An 18,960-nucleotide genomic window follows, 5' to 3' on the forward strand; every position below is an offset into this window, starting at 1 on the left:
GAGAGAGGGAGACCGAGACATAGAGCGAGAGAGAGAGAGAGGCCGAGACATAGAGCGAGAGAGAGAGACCGAGACATAGAGCGAGAGAGCGAGAGAGACACACATACACACAAATTCAATGCCGCATGTGTTTCAACTTAACATTCCATTTTGCCCTCTCCCTCACTCTCCCTCGATGTGAAGGACATAACACCTACCAGTGCACACACACACACTCCCACACACACACACCCACACACACAAGCCACCAAGGGCAACATATGTCCACGCTAAAAAGCAGTAAGTATGCGTGCACACACACACACACACCCATCCACACGTACATACATACATACACACACACACACACACACCCAACCACACGTACACACACACACACACCGAGAAACGTCAAGATCAGTAAAAGCACAAGTCACAGAAAATGTTACAAAGAAAGTCGCAAAGAAAAAGTGCAGCAAGAGCCGCAGACGGAGGGAGAGCGAGCGGGCGAGAGACACCGGGTGCGAGCGGCGCGGGGAACGGTACCTGGCGAGACACGGCAGGGCTCCATGAGGAGGGCAGGAAGTGAGTCGCCCGCGGCAGCAGCAGCCTGGAGGAAGGCTGGGCCTGGGGGGGGGGAACATGCCTACCCAGGGCCCTCCTCGCTGGGGGAAGAGGGGCAGGGGAGGGTCTGGAGGTACCCCTTCTAGCAGCGTCCCGCTTCTACCACTGTCTGGTGACAGTGTGTCTGTCTGTCTTTATGTCTACTGTCTGTCTGTCTGATTAGTCTGTCTGATTACAGTCTGTCCGTCTGTTAAGTTTGTCTGTCTGATTAGTTGCTATAGTTCTGTCTTTCTACAGTAGCCATCTGTGTCTACAGTAGTCGTCTTTCTGTCTACAGTAGCCGTATTTCAGTCTGTCTACAGTAACTGTCTTCAGTATCTGTCTCTGTCTACAGTATCTGTCTTTCTGTCTACAGTAGCTGTCTTTCTGTCTACAGTATCTGTCTTCAGTATCTGTCTCTGTCTACAGTAGCTGTCTTTCTGTCTACAGTATCCGTCTTTCTGTCTACAGAAGCCGTCTTTCTGTCTACAGTAGCCATCTTTCTGTCTACAGTATAGCCGTCTTTCTGTCTACAGTAGCCGTCTTTCTGTCTACAGTAGCTGTCTTTCAGTCCGTCTACAGTATCAGTCTTTCAGTCCGTCTACAGTATCTGTCTTTCTGTCTACAGTAGCCGTCTTTCAGTCCGTCTACAGTATCTGTCTTTCTGTCTACAGTAGCCGTCTTTCAGTCCGTCTACAGTATCTGTCTTTCTGTCTACAGTATCTATATCTGTATTTCTAGCTGCCTGTCATGCTGGGAAACGATCTAAACGTCGGTTACAAATATTCCCAGCCCAACACACGCAGTTTGTTTCTGGAAAGCGGAGTGAGGGAGGGGAGGAGGGGGATTGTGGGTAGCAGTGGTACCGGGGGCTGCCACAGACACCCAAGATTGTGTCCACCAGACGGAGGCTATCTGCGGTGTTTATACTATCAAGACGTCAAGCCTCCCCAGTCTGGCTGGGTCAGAACGTTCCAGAACCCAGGGCCAGGAACCACGGGGGGGAACCGAACTACAGAACAGAACCGAACAGAAGGGAACTGAAATACAGGCAAAGAAGGGCGGGACAGACCAAGAAGACACAAAACACAGATCGAGAATGTTGCCAGACAGAGAGATTGAGACAGAAAGAGATTGACAGAGTGACAGAGAGAGAGAGTGACAGAGTGACGGAGTGATAGAGAGACAGTGACAGAGAGACAGAGACAGAGACAGAGAGAGAGAGAGAGAGAGAGAGAGAGAGAGAGAGAGAGAGAGAGAGAGAGAGAGAGAGAGAGAGAGAGACGGAGTGAGAAAGACACAGAGAGACCCCGAGAGACAGAGACGGCGACAGCTAAACCCTCCCCTGATAAACTGAGACAGCGGGACTGATGCTAACGCTAAACTATGTGGCATTGCTAATCTCTGCACCCACTTACCTTGGAGGGAATCCATTTCGTATGCTAATGTAGCAATTACCAATAGCCAACGCTTCCCAATACCGCCAGACATGACGCAGAGACGTGAGGCTAGAGAGACTCACTCGAGCATACTCTCCAACACACACACACATACCAACTCTTACATAAACCTACACACACAGCCTCATACCTTTGCGTGCACACACACACACACACACACACACACACACACACACACACACACACACACACACACACACACACACACACACACACACACACACACACACACACACACACACACACACACACACTCACACACACACACACACACACAGGGTAGGCTGTGGTTGGACGGTGTAAACAGGCAGCACATTTCTAAAGGTCCATTCAGGACTCCTGGCCCAGAACCCGGCCCCCAGAACCCTGGGAGGCCCCGCTTCCTGCCCGGGGAGCGGGGCCACGGAATACCTCCGGTGGGCATGGAGTCTCCTCGCTGTCCAACCTGCCCTTTAGCGTGTGTGTGCGTGTGTGTGTAGGTATGTCTGAGTGCATGTTGCTGCATGGTTGTGTGTGGCATGTGTGCGTCTGTGTGCATGCGCGCACGTGTGTCATGATATGTGTGTGTGTGGGTGTGTTGGTGCATGTGTGTGTGTTGGTGTGCAGTGCATGTGTGTGTGTGTGTGTGTGTGCAGGTATGTCCAAATGCATGTGTGTTGGTGCATGTTGCCATGCTTGTGTGTGTTGAGCTGCGTGCGTGTGTGTTTGGGCGTGGGCGTGGCTAAACCCCTCTGACCGGCTGCGACGGTTCACCTTCAGTTTCACCATTCATCTCGTCGCCGCGGTAAACAATCGCTGCTCTGCTGGTCACCACGGCGATTACACACACAAGAACACACAGACATACACACGTCACGGCCACCGAACATGCCGCGTCGCACCTCACGCGACGGCGTACCAGGCCGGGAGTGCGATACCGGCCACAAAGAACACACTTTGAACGCAAAGTATTTGACGCGGAGAGAGAAAAAAACTCGGAGCGAACAAACGACCGAGCGAAGGGGGAAAACCTGTGAATCAAATGATGAATAACACAGCGAGGGGAACACATCCGCTGGATTCTGCAGCACTTAGCTCAGCGTGGAGCCAGACATCGACCCCACCATCGATTGTTCTCAGCCCGGCCGCTGAGCTGGCTCTGAGGCAGTGCTGGCTCTGAGGCTGCTCAGCCTCTGAGACAGCTCAGCTATAGAGGCAGCGCAGCCTTATAGCCGTGCATCGTCTGAGGCTACTGGGTGTGGAGCCCCTGCAGCTCATGTTACCATGTGGGGGGGGCGGGCCGTGTCGACGGAAGAGAACGCACTTCCTATGTTGCCGAGTTAGAACCTGGAGTTGGGTATTCCACTTATTGAATGGCGACGTTGACCTTTGACCTCTGGTGGTCCAAAACGGTTTCACCTTCGAGAAAATGCCTCTTAACCATCTTAAGGTCCACCGTGGGATTAACCTTTGACCTTTGTGAGGTGAACAAAATGTTAACCTCTGGTGGTCAAATGCAATGTTTTTTGTTATCCTTTTTATTTTGATTTGTTCGCCTGCTTCAACATTCTGTTCGCCCGAGAGGGATAATTTTTGTCATTTTAAAATTATTTAATTTATCTTCAGTGTGTATTGGCCAATCAGATTTGTCTTAACATGATTGCGATTTAGCCTACGCATAGCATGCACACAAACTCACAGCCAGACACAAGAACTCAGAGTTCATGTGCAGCTTTTTCTTTAATGACAAAGAAAAGAAAACTGAACCCTATTTTTTACATACTTCCATATTGTGTTGTAATGCAAGCTGCATTGATTATTGTATTGGTCATAGAAAGTCATATTTGTGACAAAAGCTTTTTCTCTAATAAATATTAGATAAGTTAGTTCATCTGTTGATGTCTTTAATGATCATCACAAAAGTAGGAAGTGATTAGCACACTCAGATGTGTGTATATCTTTCTTTGAAAATCATGCATGGAAATATACATAAAATTGTTGCATCGAGATGCATCGATAATCGTTTTAGATTCGAATCGTTGACCTCATAGTCGGAATCTAGTCTAATCGTGAGGCACCAAGAGAAACCCAACCGTGGTCAACAGTGAGTTAACCTTTGACCTCTGACGGTAAAACGCATTAGACCCTCGGTCTTCTCCAGGTCCACAGTGAGTTGACCTTTGACCCTCCGGGGGGACCAGAGTGATTTTCTGGGGACTTGGAGCTGGCGCTCACCTGTATCTTGATGGGCCAGGTGAAGTTGGTGACGTAGACGAAGAAGGTGATGTTGGGGTTGTTGCGGAAGTCAAAGTTCTCGTTGGAGAAGCTCTCCTTGAACTCCTTGATGTTGATCCGGTTGACGATGGGGATCTCCTCCCCACTCTGGGTCCCAGCTGGGGGGGGGGGGGGGGAGAGGAGGAGGAAGAGGAAAGAGAGGAGGAGGAGGAGGAGGAGGAGGAGGAGGAGGAGGAGGAGGGAAGAGAGGAGGAGGAGGAGGAAAGAGAGGAGGAGGAGGAGGAGGAGGAGGAGGAGGAGGGAGGAGGAAAGAGAGAAGGAGGAGGAAAGGGAGGAGGAAGAAAGAGAGGAGGAGGAGGAAAGAGTGGAGGGGGAAAGGGAGGAAGAGGAGGAGGAAAGAGAGGGAGGGTGAAAGGGAGGAAGAGGAGAGAGAGAGAAGGAGGAGGAGGAAAGAGAGGAGGAGGAAAGAGAGGAGGAGGTAAAAGAGGAGGAGGAAAGAGGAAGAGGAGGAGGAAAGAGAGGAAGAGGAGAGAGAGGAGGGAGGAGGAAGGAGGAGTGAGGAAAGGGAAGAGGTAGGAGGAGGAGGAGGAAAGAGGCATGAGGATGGAGGGAGTAGAGGGAAGGCAAAAGAAAGGAAAGGAAGTTGGTGACCAAATTACCAAAACCTTTTTCGCTTTCAGAAGTTAAATTAGAATTCCAGGTCAAATAAATTGCCTTTCCGTGTTAAGAAGACGGCTGAATTGCGGCGCTATCTTTAAACGACTCTCTAACTGCCTGGCCATGTGGGGGGGACCTGGGACTGCCTCACCTGTGAAGCTGGTGGCCCAGGTGATGTTCAGGTTGAAGTTCTTGGAAGCGTTGATGAACATGTCCAGGTCGCGGTTCGGCTGATGGAAGGAGAAGGTCGGGCATCATCATCATGATCATCATCATCATCATCACCATCACATTGACTCAGCAGTTGGCTGAGATTGTTTTGTTGTCATGTTATTTTGGACTATGACATTTTAGAGCCAAATCCCTCCAGCCCACTAACCTTCATCCTCACGCCCACCTTGTTGTATATGTTGAGGTGTATCAGTGCTAATGTTTAATAAACTAATGATGGTCAACATCAATTCAAGATACGGTGGATATCTGGTGAGCACTAGCTCTAAAGAAGACTGCTGAACTCCTGAAGCCCATCTGTAGCCTTGGGCCCCTCAGACCAACAGGTTGGGCCCCCTGGCTCATAAGACACTAGAGAGGGATCTAGACCGAGAGCCATCTCTCCGACTGTCTCCATGACAACCCATTAGAAAAGGCACCTAACTGAGATGAAAGTTTTAAATATATAATTTAAAAAGCGAAGCTGGGGATTTATAGCGTGCCAGCACCGGCGGCTTAAGAAGCAACTGCTCCAGAGCTTTTGTTGTTTGTTGTCGACATGTATCATCTTGAAGTAAGCCAGTCCAACACAAAAAAAAAAGACAGGGGAAAATGTGAATTTGAGCGTGGCCCAAAGAGTGGAACTAATTCTGCTGTAAATACCACACACCGGCTTAGCAGAGCCGCCAAAAAAGCCAGCCGAAAAAAGCCCAACTGACGAGCTAAAGCAAATTCGGACGGCTAATTGTGGCTGGATAAGATATCGCTGAATGTTAGTGAAACACAACACTCTGTTAATGACTTTCTTCAAAATAATTCATTCTCTGTCAGCTGAACGGAGAGAGGCACCCTTTTAAATATTAATGAAATGCTAATTAGGCAGTTGGTTTGAAGCTAGCAAGTGCACTTCATTGGCAGTCAAATCATCGCAGGAAGGCAATTATAAATGATTCATTATCACTGTTTACAACTCAAAGTGCAAATAGCTGTGAACCGGACCGACTATCAAATACACCCTCTCTGGAGTTTTACCATGCCGTTAGCGGAGAGCGTTCGAGCAGCTAGCAGCCGTTGTGCTTGTAGCGCCTTCTGGAAAACCGACCCCCAAAGAAAATAAATACATTGACAAACTCGCCGCGGATCTGAGGGGGGGCTTTGCATTTCTCTGGTGGTCTCCAGAACCTTACTCCATTGCCTGTAGCCCACACCGAGTGTGGCTCACAAAGGACTGCCAGCTAATTAAATTATTGTTTTTTTATTCTCTTAACCCACTGCCGGGTCTTGAGCGAGTTTTAACCTAGGGGCGCAACCACTAATTACATAACTCAACTTATCTTCCAATGGCTTTTAATAGTTGAATACTATGGTTTAAAATATTTAAGGGAGGGGAATGTTTAATGTAAAAATTAAGCGTTTCCTCCGTGAGTATCTGCTTAGCTTTCCTTTAACGTCGATGCCGCGGCGCCCGGTCTTCTTGTATTCATGCATTCTTAACACCGTTTAGATATTTCCGGCAGACTTTAACGTCCTGCTTCGGGAGTATTTGCAGCGGGTAAGTGATCCTTAATTTAATCCTTGTACCAGATGGGAGGGGCCGTTTTCCCTTCTTTGTGCTGACAACTCCTGTGTCTGGTAGTAAAGGTCTCTTTATTACCACCAGGTGTGACTGCTGATTGGACCGGACCAACATTGGACCATACCAACTGGTCTGCTGATTCGTCCATCGTAGGTCAGGTTGGACCCCCTGGCATGATGGCTCTTATGAAACCAACACACCTGAGCTGTGTTCGAAATCGCTCCCTATACACTCACTCACTATTCCCTACATAGTGTTCATGATATAGTGCACTATATAGGGAATGAACAAACGAGAATTCGGACACTACGCTAAACATTTCTAAACGGAATTTGTGTGACGTAGACAGATGCGCCCACATCATGTAAACAAACCGGGCACTCACGAGGAAAGCTGGAGTTTGTATTGATGTTGAATGTTACATTTCCATGTTCAAGTTTTTTTTAATTAATTTTGAATGTTAAATATTCTATGTTAAATCCCAATTAAATTGTTCACATTTCTAAAAAATTCTCAAATAATTCCCAAATAAAATGTCAACAAATAAATTGTTGACATTTCTAAACGGAAGCCCGAGACTCCATCATTAAATGTATTCGTTTTCGCGGTTATTCAGCTTCTTCTTCCACTCCGGAAAAACACGACCGCATTGCATTGTGGTATACGGGAGTAACATGTAGGGTACATCGTATGTACACTCAAATTTTGGGTATTTTAAGTGCACTATATAGTGCATGAAATTAACCACTGAGAATTCGAACACCACTACAAAATGGCGAGCACCCTATATAGTGCACTATATCCGTGATAGGGAACGATTTCGAACACAGCCATGGTGTTGTGCAATGTTGTGAATTTATATTTAATATTAATAAGTTCCTCCTCTTTTATAATGTAGCCCTTGAAGCAGTATGCTGGTTATGTACTTGCATGATTCTTGGACCTGTGAGGTTGTACCTTCATGGTCGAACACACTTTGTTTGTGGCTTCGGACAACAGGATATGCAAAATTTAACGTATACCGGTAGAAGAAAGAACACAACTAAAGAGAATATTTTTTGTAAAGTTTGAACATAGTTTCCAACAGTGAGTTGGAAACTGTCTGCTGCCGGTATTCCAGTATTATGGGATTGTGTGCGCCTCTGCTTCCGTGAGCCAGCTGTTTTGAGTGTCTCCTCGTTATGTAACCTCGTTAAGGTCATAACGAGCTCCATACTCGTTACACCCGTTGCAGCCGGTGGTGGAGTTAATGCGCTGGCTAATTTCATAAGCGTGACCGTTATTATATTAGCATAATCGTTATGTTTTTTTTCCTCCATTATAATATTTCTTCCCGGGCATTAATGCTAATAGAGCTAGCGCCGCGCAGTCCATCCTCGGCGTTGGAGGAGTGTGTGTGGGGGGGGTGGGGGTTTCCGCTAAACCGGCTTAGCCCAGAAAAAAGAAAGAAAGAGGAAGGAAAAGTTCTCCGTGACCCACCTCCTCCGGCGTGGCCACGAAGTTGATGGCGATGTAGTAGCGGTCGTCCTCCTGGGATAGGCTGAAGGTGAACTGGTAATCGATGAGCAGCGTGTCTATTGGACGCCACGGGGCGGAGGGGGCGGGGTTAGAGGGGAGGGGGAGGGGCCGGTGTGTGAATGGAGAGAGAGAGAGAGGGGAAGGAGCGTCGGTCAGTGATTGAAGGAAAGCTTTTTCCTTTTCCTCTCCCCGAGCGGGGAGTGAACCGCAGTCCCTCTAGCCGGGGGCAGAACACAATGGAACGGAAACAGATAGAATAGAACCATACTGAATAGAACGGATCCACACATAACAAAACCAAACGTCAGAATAGAAAAAAATAGAATAGAGGAGAACCAAATACAGCAAGAGTAGAGCCATATAGAGTCGGGTATAGACCGCGGTATACAGTATTACCGGTGTTGAGGCCAACACCAATTACTCGGTGTTGCACACCGGCAATACAGAGTTATTTTTTACTTTAGGCATTTTTGATAAAAAAAAAAAGTTTGGCAGTTTCTCTTTGCACTGACTGTTTTATTTCTGATGCGTTTTTTCATAAAAAAAATAATATACAAGCCCGATAGATAAGCTACCTAATAAAGCGTTGGAACACGCAAGACCGGTAACCATAGCAACGCCGGTAAACAAACCCTGCGAAGCCCAATCCCTATGAGAGCTCCCCGCGCTACGGCCATCCGGAGGCGCACAGAGCTTTTGGCCGTGATATTACAATCATATTGTACTATTATATATAGAACGTTATAAGTCGCTGTCACCGAGAACTGGCGCACTGCCAGACGCTGACGAAGAGGAGAAGATGGTAGAGGAGAAGATGGAGAAGGCGGTTGACCTAGTTTCAAAGTTTATACTCGGTAATACCGGTGTTGACACGAGTGTATTACTCGGTGTGAAAATGTCCACACCGCGGCAACCCTAGTTATAGACAAATAGAGTAGAGTAGAGATGCATGGAGAAGACTTGAAACCAATAGAGTAAAATAGAACCGGGTAGAGAAGAGGCAATACGAGAAGAGTGGAACCAAATAGAGAAGAGTCAAATCGAGGAGAGTAGAGACGAATAGAGTAGAGTGTAAACAGATAGAGCCCAGCCGAGCCCGCCAAATAAAATAAACCTCTAAAAGGTGAGGGCCACACAGGTGACACGGGACCGCCCACAGCCCCACCCCGCTGGATCAGGGGGCCCGGAGTGCCACTTACAGTAGCAGGTTCCTTTCAGGGGGTTGCCTTGGTAACGGTTCTCCACTTCACACCTGTTGGAAGAGAGAGCGAGAGAGACAGAGACAGAGAGAGAGAGAGAGAGAGACAGAGAGAGAGACAGACAGACAGACAGAGAGAGAGAGAGAGAGAGAGAGCGAGGGACGGAGATAGAGACAGAGAGTGAGACAGACACAGAGACAGAGACAGAGAGAGAGAGAGAGAGACAGACAGACAGACAGACAGACAGACAGACAGACAGACAGACAGACAGACAGACAGACAGACAGACAGACAGACAGACAGACAGACAGACAGACAGACAGACAGACAGACAGAGATAGAGACGGAGATAGAGACAGACACAGAGACAGAGACAGAGAAAGAGACAGAGAGAGAGAGAGAGAGAGACAGACAGACACAGAGAGAGAGAGACAGAGACAGAGGGACAGAGAGAGAGACAGAGACAGAGAGAGAGAGAGAGAGACAGACAGAGACGGAGAGAAAGAGACAGAGAGAGACAGAGACAGAGACAGAGAGAGAGAGAACATTTGTCAGCATGGACAGCACATCCTAATGTTTTGCTTATAGTACAGTCTGAAAAATATTTTTTAATTAGTGCTGAACAGGATGTCAGCCATGTAGCCGCCGGCGACTGAACATTAAAACAAGAATTAGGTGTTGTGACGGCTGACACGGCACTAACCAAACCACACAGCGGAGAACACGGCCGCTAATGACGCATTTGTAGATTAGCCAGCGCATATTATTATTGAGCGAGTAAAGAAGTTGAAAAAAAAAAAGAAAAAAAAAATGACCCAAAATAATGAAATAGCTTGCAAATACGTTCCACAGCGGGATAAAACAAACGCTATAAAACACAACGGGCTTATTCAGCACATATTTTCCAGCTAGCAAAATTGACCGTGGTTCAACAGAACACAGAAGAACAAGCTTCCGAATATCCATTAGCTAACGATGCTTAACGGCAGCCAAAACACAGGAAGAGCACACTCTACACAGACCAGAGGAATCTATAGCATAAGATACCGATAAGGTCGTGTTGTAGGAAGACGAGCGAGGAAACTGCAGTAGTCCAGTTTCAGTATAATACAGTTTAATACGGTTCACAGAAGAGGGTTTGAGACAAGATGGCTGTTAAGAGAGAGACTAGTCGTAAGACCACAGTATTAACGTCGGAAGACAAGATGGATGTTAAGAGAGATGAGTATAAAGTACAAAGTAGCAATGTTTAAATACAAGACGGCGGGTAAGAGAGACTAGTATAAAGTACAAAATAGTAATGTTTAAATACAAGATGGCGGTTAAGAGAGACTACTATAGAGTACACTGTTCTGTTATGAAGACAAGATGGCGGCTAAGAGAGACTAGTATAAAGTAAAAAACAGTAATGTTTAAATACAAGATGGCGGTTAAGAGAGTACACTGTTCAGTTATGAAGACAAGATGCCGGTAAAGAGAGACCAGTATAAAGAACGCAGAGGTAACGTATGAAGACAAGATGGCGGCGGAGAGAGAACTCACAGGTGGCAGCGGTCTCCCTTGATGCCTTTGGTGGTGCAGTAACACTTTCCGTTGGTGGGGTTACACATGCCAGCGTGGCCGTTACACCGGCACGCTGGAACATAGAATACACACGGTGTCATGTTAAAAACATGTTAAGCTCCAACACATAATACACACGGCGTCCTGTAAAAACATGTTATGCTGGAACACACAATACACACGGTGTCATGTTAAAAACGTGTGCTGGAATATAGAACATCGATACATACAAGAAACCGTCGGTGTAGAATTGCAGTACAATGTTCTTATTAAAATATTTTTTGCTGTTGTGACTGTGCGGGATGCGGTTGAACCCTGTTAAGGGAAGAATAAAGTGCCACATCCATCTCTCTGGCCATCCATCCATGTGTTTGGCTACGTCCAAATAACATCACTAAGACTCCAGGTCAGGTCAACACTTTACGCCATGCGTTGCTTCGTTCCAACGGGACAGCAAATCATACTCCATCATGTGATAAAGTGATATCATACTTTGCAGACTGTCACGAGAAATTCCCAGCCCTACTTCCATATTCTACCCACCAGGTTTAGCTAATGAGTCTAGAGAGTTACCGGCAGATGCTATCAGTGCGTCGGTGAAAAAGAATAACTAACCTGCCCGTCAATCATAAAAACACAAAACACACCGGTCACCGCCGCCAGCCGTCCACTGACAGCCAGAGATGTAAATTTAGATCGCAAATCCTCTGCGAACCGTTTTCATCTGATTAGCCCTTAGCAACGCCGGCTAATGCGCCCGGTTCCCCAACGCAATTTTCAAATAAACGTCATTTCACATCCCATCAGCCCCGGCGGCTGATTGATGGGCTGGTGGATCGCGTGTCGAGATTCATTTCACGGGAGATCTTTACAGGTCGGCCTCTATCCCCCCCCCCCCCCCCCCCCCCCAGGAATCCGGCGCGGCGGCGGTGGGATCAGAAGGCGCTGGACTAGGGCTGGTTAGGGGGTCCAGTCCCTCCCTTAGCCCCCATTTATGTATACTAGTGGAAGAGGTAGCATGCTAACCACTAGCATAACTAGCACGCTCACTATGCCAACAAGCATGCTAACTAGCATGCTCACTATGCTAACTAGCATGCTAACTAAAATGCTAACGAGAATGCTAACTAGCATGCTAACTAAAATGCTAACGAGCATGCTAACGAGCGGACCCGCGGGCGAAGCCAGCTGGTGTAGGAAGGGTCTGACAGACGTAGCGTCGGTCGGGGCTGACGGTTAATCGGGAATGTGGTGGTGGGGGGGGTACGTCTCAGGAAGAGATCAGAGCCTGGAGGTGCGTTCCGGAGTTCAGGAACGGAGGAGGAGCAGAGGATGAGATGAGCCGAGTTGAACCGACTTATTAAAGCTCCCATGACATGCCACCAGGTGCGAGTGTGATTCGCCGTTTACAAGACGTCGGTCTCTTGTGACATCACAAGTGGACGTGTCCACCTAGATGTGTGACGGATAGATGAGCAACAGTCCAGCGGGTCTTCGTCGTCTTGCTCCTCTCTCTCCCCCCTCCTCCCTCCCCATCCCTCCGCCGCTTTCCCCTTCGTCGTCTTGCCCCTCTCTCTCCCCCCTCCTCCCTCCCCATCCCTCCGCCTCTTTCCCCTTCGTCGTCTTGCCCCTCTCTCTCCTCCTGAGTGAATTCAGGATCGGTGAACTTGTGTTATCAAGGAGCAGGTAGGGGTCAGGGGTCATCCTGCTCTAAGACTGCGGGCATCGAACCCCGTGTCTTTCAGTGGGAGTCAAACCCTCAGCACTATACTACCCGACCCTGATTGGTCGATTTATCAAAGGGGGGTACTCACGCTGGCAGCTGCCGCCGTTGGTGGGTTCGCCGAAGAAGCCGAAGACGCAGCTCTCGCAGTGGGTTCCGGTGGTGAGGTCCTCGCACTTCTCACACACACTCTGGTTCACACACTGGCTGTGGCCGTTGCACTGGCACGCTGTAACACACACGCAAGCACACACACTGCATCATTGGAAACCGACGGCTGATGCACTAGCAGACATCAGTGTCTCATTTTATCTAATCTGGGTTAAGACATCAGTAGCTGTGACGTTATATAGCTTGAAAAACGTTTGCACATTGTTGATAAAAAATATAATGACTTTAAGAGCCAATGTCACGATGCTGAATGATACCATGTGGTGATATATATATATATATATATATATATATATATATATATATATATATATATATATATATATATATATATATATATACATATTGCAATTCATAGATTAGGTCATCAGAAATCAAGATTATTACATAATTTGCCCTGATGAAATGTATATATTGTTATCATCATTTGTTATAAAGTAATAGCATGTGACCATGACATCAAGCGATACTTTTGGACGGGCGATGAGATGGAAGGATCTGATTGGACAGGCGAGGAGAACCAGTGAGGGCCGTACCTGGGCAGTGGACGAAGGACCAGTTGTACTTGGCCTGGCCGGGACACATGCTGGCGTTGAGCGCCACCTGCAGGCCGGGCGCCATGCCGGGCAGGCTGGAGGGGGCGGGCACCTCCGTCTGGAAGGGCCCCCGGTAGGAGCCCTCCATGCACTGGCCCTTGCCCGTGTTGCTGGGGTCGGTGCACCAGCCGCAGCCCGGCTGATCCATGCACTGGGAGCAGGTCCCGTACCCCGAGCAGTTCTCCGCTGGGGGGGGGTAGAGGGTCAGTCGGGGACGCTGGGGGGGGATGCTCACTGGGAAGAGGGTTTTTAGTTGGGGAAACAGAAAATCTCTGGGGAACGTTGAGATGAAACATAGTCCCTCCTTCCCCCCCCGCCCGCATCTCGCTCAGGGATTTGTTAATTGAAAGCTCATTCTGGCCGGATGGAACGATTGGCCGGGATTAGGACAGGCCTGCCACTCGTATTTCTTAATGAGTTTGGCCGGGAATTAGATTTATTGGTTAAATACGCTCGAGATGTAAAAAATAATTTCAAAAACCTGGCAAAAAATGTCTTCAATGTATTGCCGACCTGTGCGTAAATCAAGTGTTATGTTACGATTTTTAATTTGCAGTTCTTTGAGATCCGAGTTTTGATTGGATGACGTTCCAAGTCTCTATGGAAAATTATTATTAACTATTTTGGAACACTAAATCTAATGTAATCAGGGGCTGGGTCAGTGATTAGTTGAGTCATCACGTAAGTAGTAATAATAATAATGAAAATCAGTTTTTTATAGCGCTTTTCTAAATACTCAAAGACGCTTAACAAGAAAGGAGTAGAGACACTCAAACAAAAGGGAAAAAATAAACAGCGCCACAACAATAGGCAACACATTAAGAGAGCGGGAGAGAGTGGCAGATGGCGGAGGATGATTTGTCAAATGTTGTAGGTGCTCCAGTTTTTAAGTTGACTTTTGAATGAACAGAGTGTATCAGAGTTTCGGATGGCCAGAGGGAGGGAGTTCCAGAGGGTAGGGGCGGCGATGGCGAAGGCTCTGTCGCCCAGGGTGCGATACATGGTCTCGGTGAGGTAGGCCACAATAATAGCACACCTCTGATCCACACTGTTGCTATTGTGGTGTTGGTTAAGCTGTGGTTCAGTCTTGACTCTTGACTAACTTAAAGGGTACGTGTTTAACCGGCGACAAAACCGGTGTGACGTTCTCCGCTACAAGCCATTTCCAAAGCAGTTTCACGGCTTCAATGACATCACGAGTGGGCATGTTCCCCCAGCTGGAGGCTTGACGATCAGGGGCCCGTTAGAAAATATACGTTTCCCTGCGAAACTGATCAAGAAAATGAAAAAAAAGTAATGGTCGTTTTCATGAGATGGTTTAAACTGAATTAACGAGAGTTGATTAAAATGGCGATCTTCCAGGCTAGTGAACCGAGCAATCACCCTGGCGTAGCTACGGCGGTGTCGTCAACCAATCACCCTCCTCCGGATGTTTTAATGTAGTCCGAGCGCACGCCTTCACGTTTACATTAAACTCGTTAGCTACCCCTATCATTCACCGCGAAGGCATTTCTAGAGAAACCGTGTGCGTGTGCGCTTGTTTTTTTAAGATTTGTGTGTTTGAGTAACCCACAACATGTCACAGACATCCCAAGGGGCCAGTTGGGAAATTAATTTCTCCGGCGTTGGGTGTAAAGGCCACAGTCACGGATAAGAGATTAGCCTATACGTTCCCCCCAACCCCCGGGGAGACATCGCAACCTTATGTTTGGCCCTTAACGACTTGCACCTAATTAACTCACGGACGACGAAACCTAATTAATAGAGCCGTCATGGCAACGAAGGGCAGGGGCCCGGACTTTATGTGGGCTGCTAAATAATGTTGCGCATGACCTCGGTCCACGCAGGTCTTATCGTAAAATGACAGAGCTGAAGGCCAGCCGTAATACGCTTTACACGCAGAGCAAGGCTGGCCGTAGTACGCTTTACACACAGAACAACACTGGGTTAAGTTAAGGTTCAGAGGCAGAACAACGCTGGTATAAGCTAAGGTTTAGAGGCAGAACAAGGCTGGGTTACGTTAAGGTTTAGAGGGACGAACAACACTGGGTTAAGTTAAGGTTAAGAGGCAGAACAACACTTTTTTTAAGTTAAGATTTAGAGGCAGAACAAGGCTCGGTTAAGTTAAGGTTCATAGACAGAATCATTCTTTATTGGAGACCGATCCGTGAGGTTAAAACGATGTTAAGCGAGCCAGAACCGGGCTTGCTTTAGAGACGGACTGCGATGTCTGGACCTGTTTTGTTGTGCTGCTGGAGCCAGCGGAGGATAACTGATTGACTGGAGGATTTATCGACCGCTGCCGCCCGTTCTAAAGCCCAGAACAAATACACGGAACAATCGCCCACTGACACAGAGTTGTACAAATGTAGCCCACTTGGTTAGCGACATCCTGCTTTATCAGCTATATAGCATCGGTTTGTGGCCTGATTTGAGTGAAGCTGCACCTGAATCTGAATTAAACAGCGAGGATGAGCGGGAGATCACAAAGGAAGGCAACACCGTGTGTGTCGCATGCGAATCGGTGTTTGTTTAGATGACTAAATCTGAACTCTATCTTCTTGTTGGTTCAATGAATGGATAATGAGTGGCTGCTCCTTTCAGAGCTCGATAACAACCCGGGCGGCCATTGTGCCTCAAAGGCTCCATCACCTTTGTTTGCTGATTGGCTGAGCCGGGAGTTTGGATCCTCCACCGCCGACAACGCTCCATCAATTGCCGAAGAGTATTTGGGTCCACTCGGAAACCCGCTCATTTGAGCGCCACCGCTTACATCCCCTTTATTTATCTTTCACTCGTCTCCCTCCTGAATCGTAATTAATCCCCCCCCCCCCCCCCGTCGTCTTTTCATACAACACCCGCTCATAGAAATGTAGAGCGAGACCGAGACAGAGATGGATATGGAGAGGGGACGAGGGATGGAGAGGGAGACAGAGAGAGAGAGACAGAGAGAGAGAGAGCAAGCGATGAAGGGGACTGTGAGAGAGGGGAAGAGAAGGGGAATTGAGGGAGAAGAAATGAGAGAAGGTGGAGTGGAGGGAAAGAGAAGAAGGACGAGAGCGAGCACGGGCAAGAGAGTGAGAGCGAGAAAGCAAGAGACAGAGACGGAGAAAGAGAGAGGGAGTGAGAGCGAGAGCCAGACGGGGCTTGAGATAGAGGTGGGAGAAAAAGAGCAGTGGAGGAGGCAATGAGAGAGCGATGAGACGGAGAGAGAGAGGTAGCAGAAAAGGGAAACGGGGCGAAGAGAGGGAGAGTGTGGCTGCAGAGGGAGAGGGAGCGAGAGACGGAAGAAGAGAGAGATGGAGAGGAAGTGAGAGAGCGGGATGGTATGGGTCAAGGAACGAGGAGGATGGGGGAGGAGGAGCAGGGAGGAAGAGGAGGAGGAGAACTAGGAGGAGGAGGAGGAGGAGGAGCAGGGAGGAAGAGGAGGAGAACTAGGGGGAGGAGGAGCAGGGAGGAAGAGGAGGAGAACTAGGAGGAGGCGGAGGAGGAGGAGGGGCAGGGAGGAAGAGGAGGAGGAGAACTAGGAGGAGGAGGAGCAGGGAGGAAGAGGAGGAGAACTAGGAGGAGGCGGAGAAGGAGGAAAACTAGGCAGAGGAGGAGGAGCGGGCGCAGGGCGGCGGAGGCGGGACTCACGTGGGCAGGTGCTCAGGGTGTACCACTCCATGCACTGGCCGAAGGGGAAGGAGGCGACGTAGGCGTTGGAGTCCACACACTGCTTCATGTTGCTGCACCACATGCACTCCGAGCTGCTGATGGTGCACTCGTTGCAGTTGGTGCGCATGGCGCACGGCGTGCGGCACGGCTTGGCGCTGTGGTTGGCTGAGGAGGGCGGCGAGGGGAGGGGGTTTCAGGGACAGGAAGTGAGAAACCGAGCGGCACTGAGGGAGAGTTTACTTTTGTAAGGAGGGGGGGGGGGGGGGGGGGCGAGAGGACATCGCCGACGACGTGACGTTGACGTCACCGTGACAACACCGTGACAACACCGTTGACATCACCATGACGTCGACATCACGTACCGAAAGGCAGGAACGAGGACAACACGGTCACTTCCTTTCGTCGATCCACCCAAATTAAAGCTGGCCTAATATAGACCTTTATTCAGCCGGCGGCCATATTGGTTAGCCGGGTAGGGGAACCTTCTAGAAGGTGGCCTTACCGGGGGAGGGGGGGGTGGGGGGGGGGGGGTTGGCCTTACCGGGGCGCTCGCACAGGCTGCCGTTGACGGGGTTGATGCAGCTCTGGGCGCGCAGGCCGCTAGCCGCCGGCTCCGCCAGGTAGCCGCAGAAGCCGGCGTCGCTGGGCTCCCCGGGCAGCCACTGCAGGCTGGTGTTGGAGAAGGGCGACATGTCCTCCCAGCACCAGTACGACACGTTGATCTTCCTCAGGCCCACCCAGGGGGTCACCAGCGCCTTGTACTGGGGGAGCCACAGAGAGGGGGAGAGGGTCAGGGGGCTGCTCATCAGCTGATACACCTCATCATGCTGGGGTCGTGCGCACGGGCACACACACACACACACACACACACACACACACACACTAAACCCCCCCCCCCCCCCCCCCCTCTGTCCCCTCCTCTCCCGGTCCTAAAACCCTCCTCTCTCATCCATCCCGTCGACTCTCAGGTCCTAACCCCCCCCTCATCTCTCCCGTCCTCCCTCGAGGACCAGGGGGAGCCAGTCGTGTGGAACCCACACCGCTCCAACAACACATCCACAGCCCCTGTCCTCCTCCATCTGGGCCCGGCTGCTCCTGTCTGACCGGGGGCCAGAGAGACAGAACCTCCGACCCCATGGCCCCGGCCGCCGGCCCCCAGGGGAGGGGGAGACGGTGTAGGGGGAGGGAATCGTATGGGACCCCAAGGGTTCATCGTCTGCAGTCTGACACCCCTCCTTCTGTCGGGGTCTGCTGCTCAGGCCCGGCTGGGCTAGGGTAGTACGTACGGCCGGGTGATTTGGCCGAAAAATGTAATCTCCTATTTCTTCAAACCAAACCTGATTATTGATTTTTATCTACTTTTTTCTGAGTGAAAAAGATATTTTTTTAAGTTTGGATTTTATTTGAAGTATAACAATGATTGACGAAAGCAAAATAAATAACACATATCTCCCATTCTGCTGCGTGCCTCAGTTTAAGATGTGGGAATAAATGTGTGGTTCTGCTCCTTAAAAAAAGAATATATAGGTCGATTTTCTTTAAAAAGAAAAACCTAAACCATTAATTTTAATTGCGATTACAAATGTATTAATCGCCCATTCGGCAACTAAGAATCATCAATATATATTATATTTTGGTTAACATTATTTGATGCCTTTCCAAATTCCTATTCCTGTCCTGTACATATTTAGCCGGACATCGCTTCACCAATTCACAAAGCGGGTTTAGTCTGGCACCCCTCAGAGGGCGTCGAAAACAGCGCTAAGAGAGAGGTCTCTGGAGACCGGTGGATGTCCTGTTCCTCCCTGAGAGATGATGTACCGTCCAGCCGGGT

At 49.0% G+C, this 18,960-nt stretch overlaps 1 protein-coding gene across 1 annotated transcript in view; it reads right to left on the reverse strand.

Annotated features, from left to right (window-relative positions):
- atrn (attractin) overlaps window positions 1-18,960 on the reverse strand; it is a 93,649-nt gene that overhangs the window by 38,137 nt on the left and 36,552 nt on the right. Inside the window, exons 16-24 of the mRNA XM_030355836.1 lie at window positions 17,668-17,887; window positions 17,106-17,291; window positions 13,410-13,655; window positions 12,794-12,931; window positions 10,959-11,052; window positions 9,417-9,469; window positions 8,179-8,273; window positions 5,065-5,143; window positions 4,257-4,414 (exon numbers count right to left, since the gene is read on the reverse strand). Of these exons, the coding sequence (XP_030211696.1) occupies window positions 4,257-4,414; window positions 5,065-5,143; window positions 8,179-8,273; window positions 9,417-9,469; window positions 10,959-11,052; window positions 12,794-12,931; window positions 13,410-13,655; window positions 17,106-17,291; window positions 17,668-17,887 (1,269 nt within the window). The remainder of the gene's footprint in view (window positions 1-4,256; window positions 4,415-5,064; window positions 5,144-8,178; window positions 8,274-9,416; window positions 9,470-10,958; window positions 11,053-12,793; window positions 12,932-13,409; window positions 13,656-17,105; window positions 17,292-17,667; window positions 17,888-18,960) is intronic.

Source organism: Gadus morhua, chromosome 5 (genome assembly GCF_902167405.1).
Source record: "Gadus morhua chromosome 5, gadMor3.0, whole genome shotgun sequence".
Classification (NCBI taxonomy): domain Eukaryota; kingdom Metazoa; phylum Chordata; class Actinopteri; order Gadiformes; family Gadidae; genus Gadus; species Gadus morhua.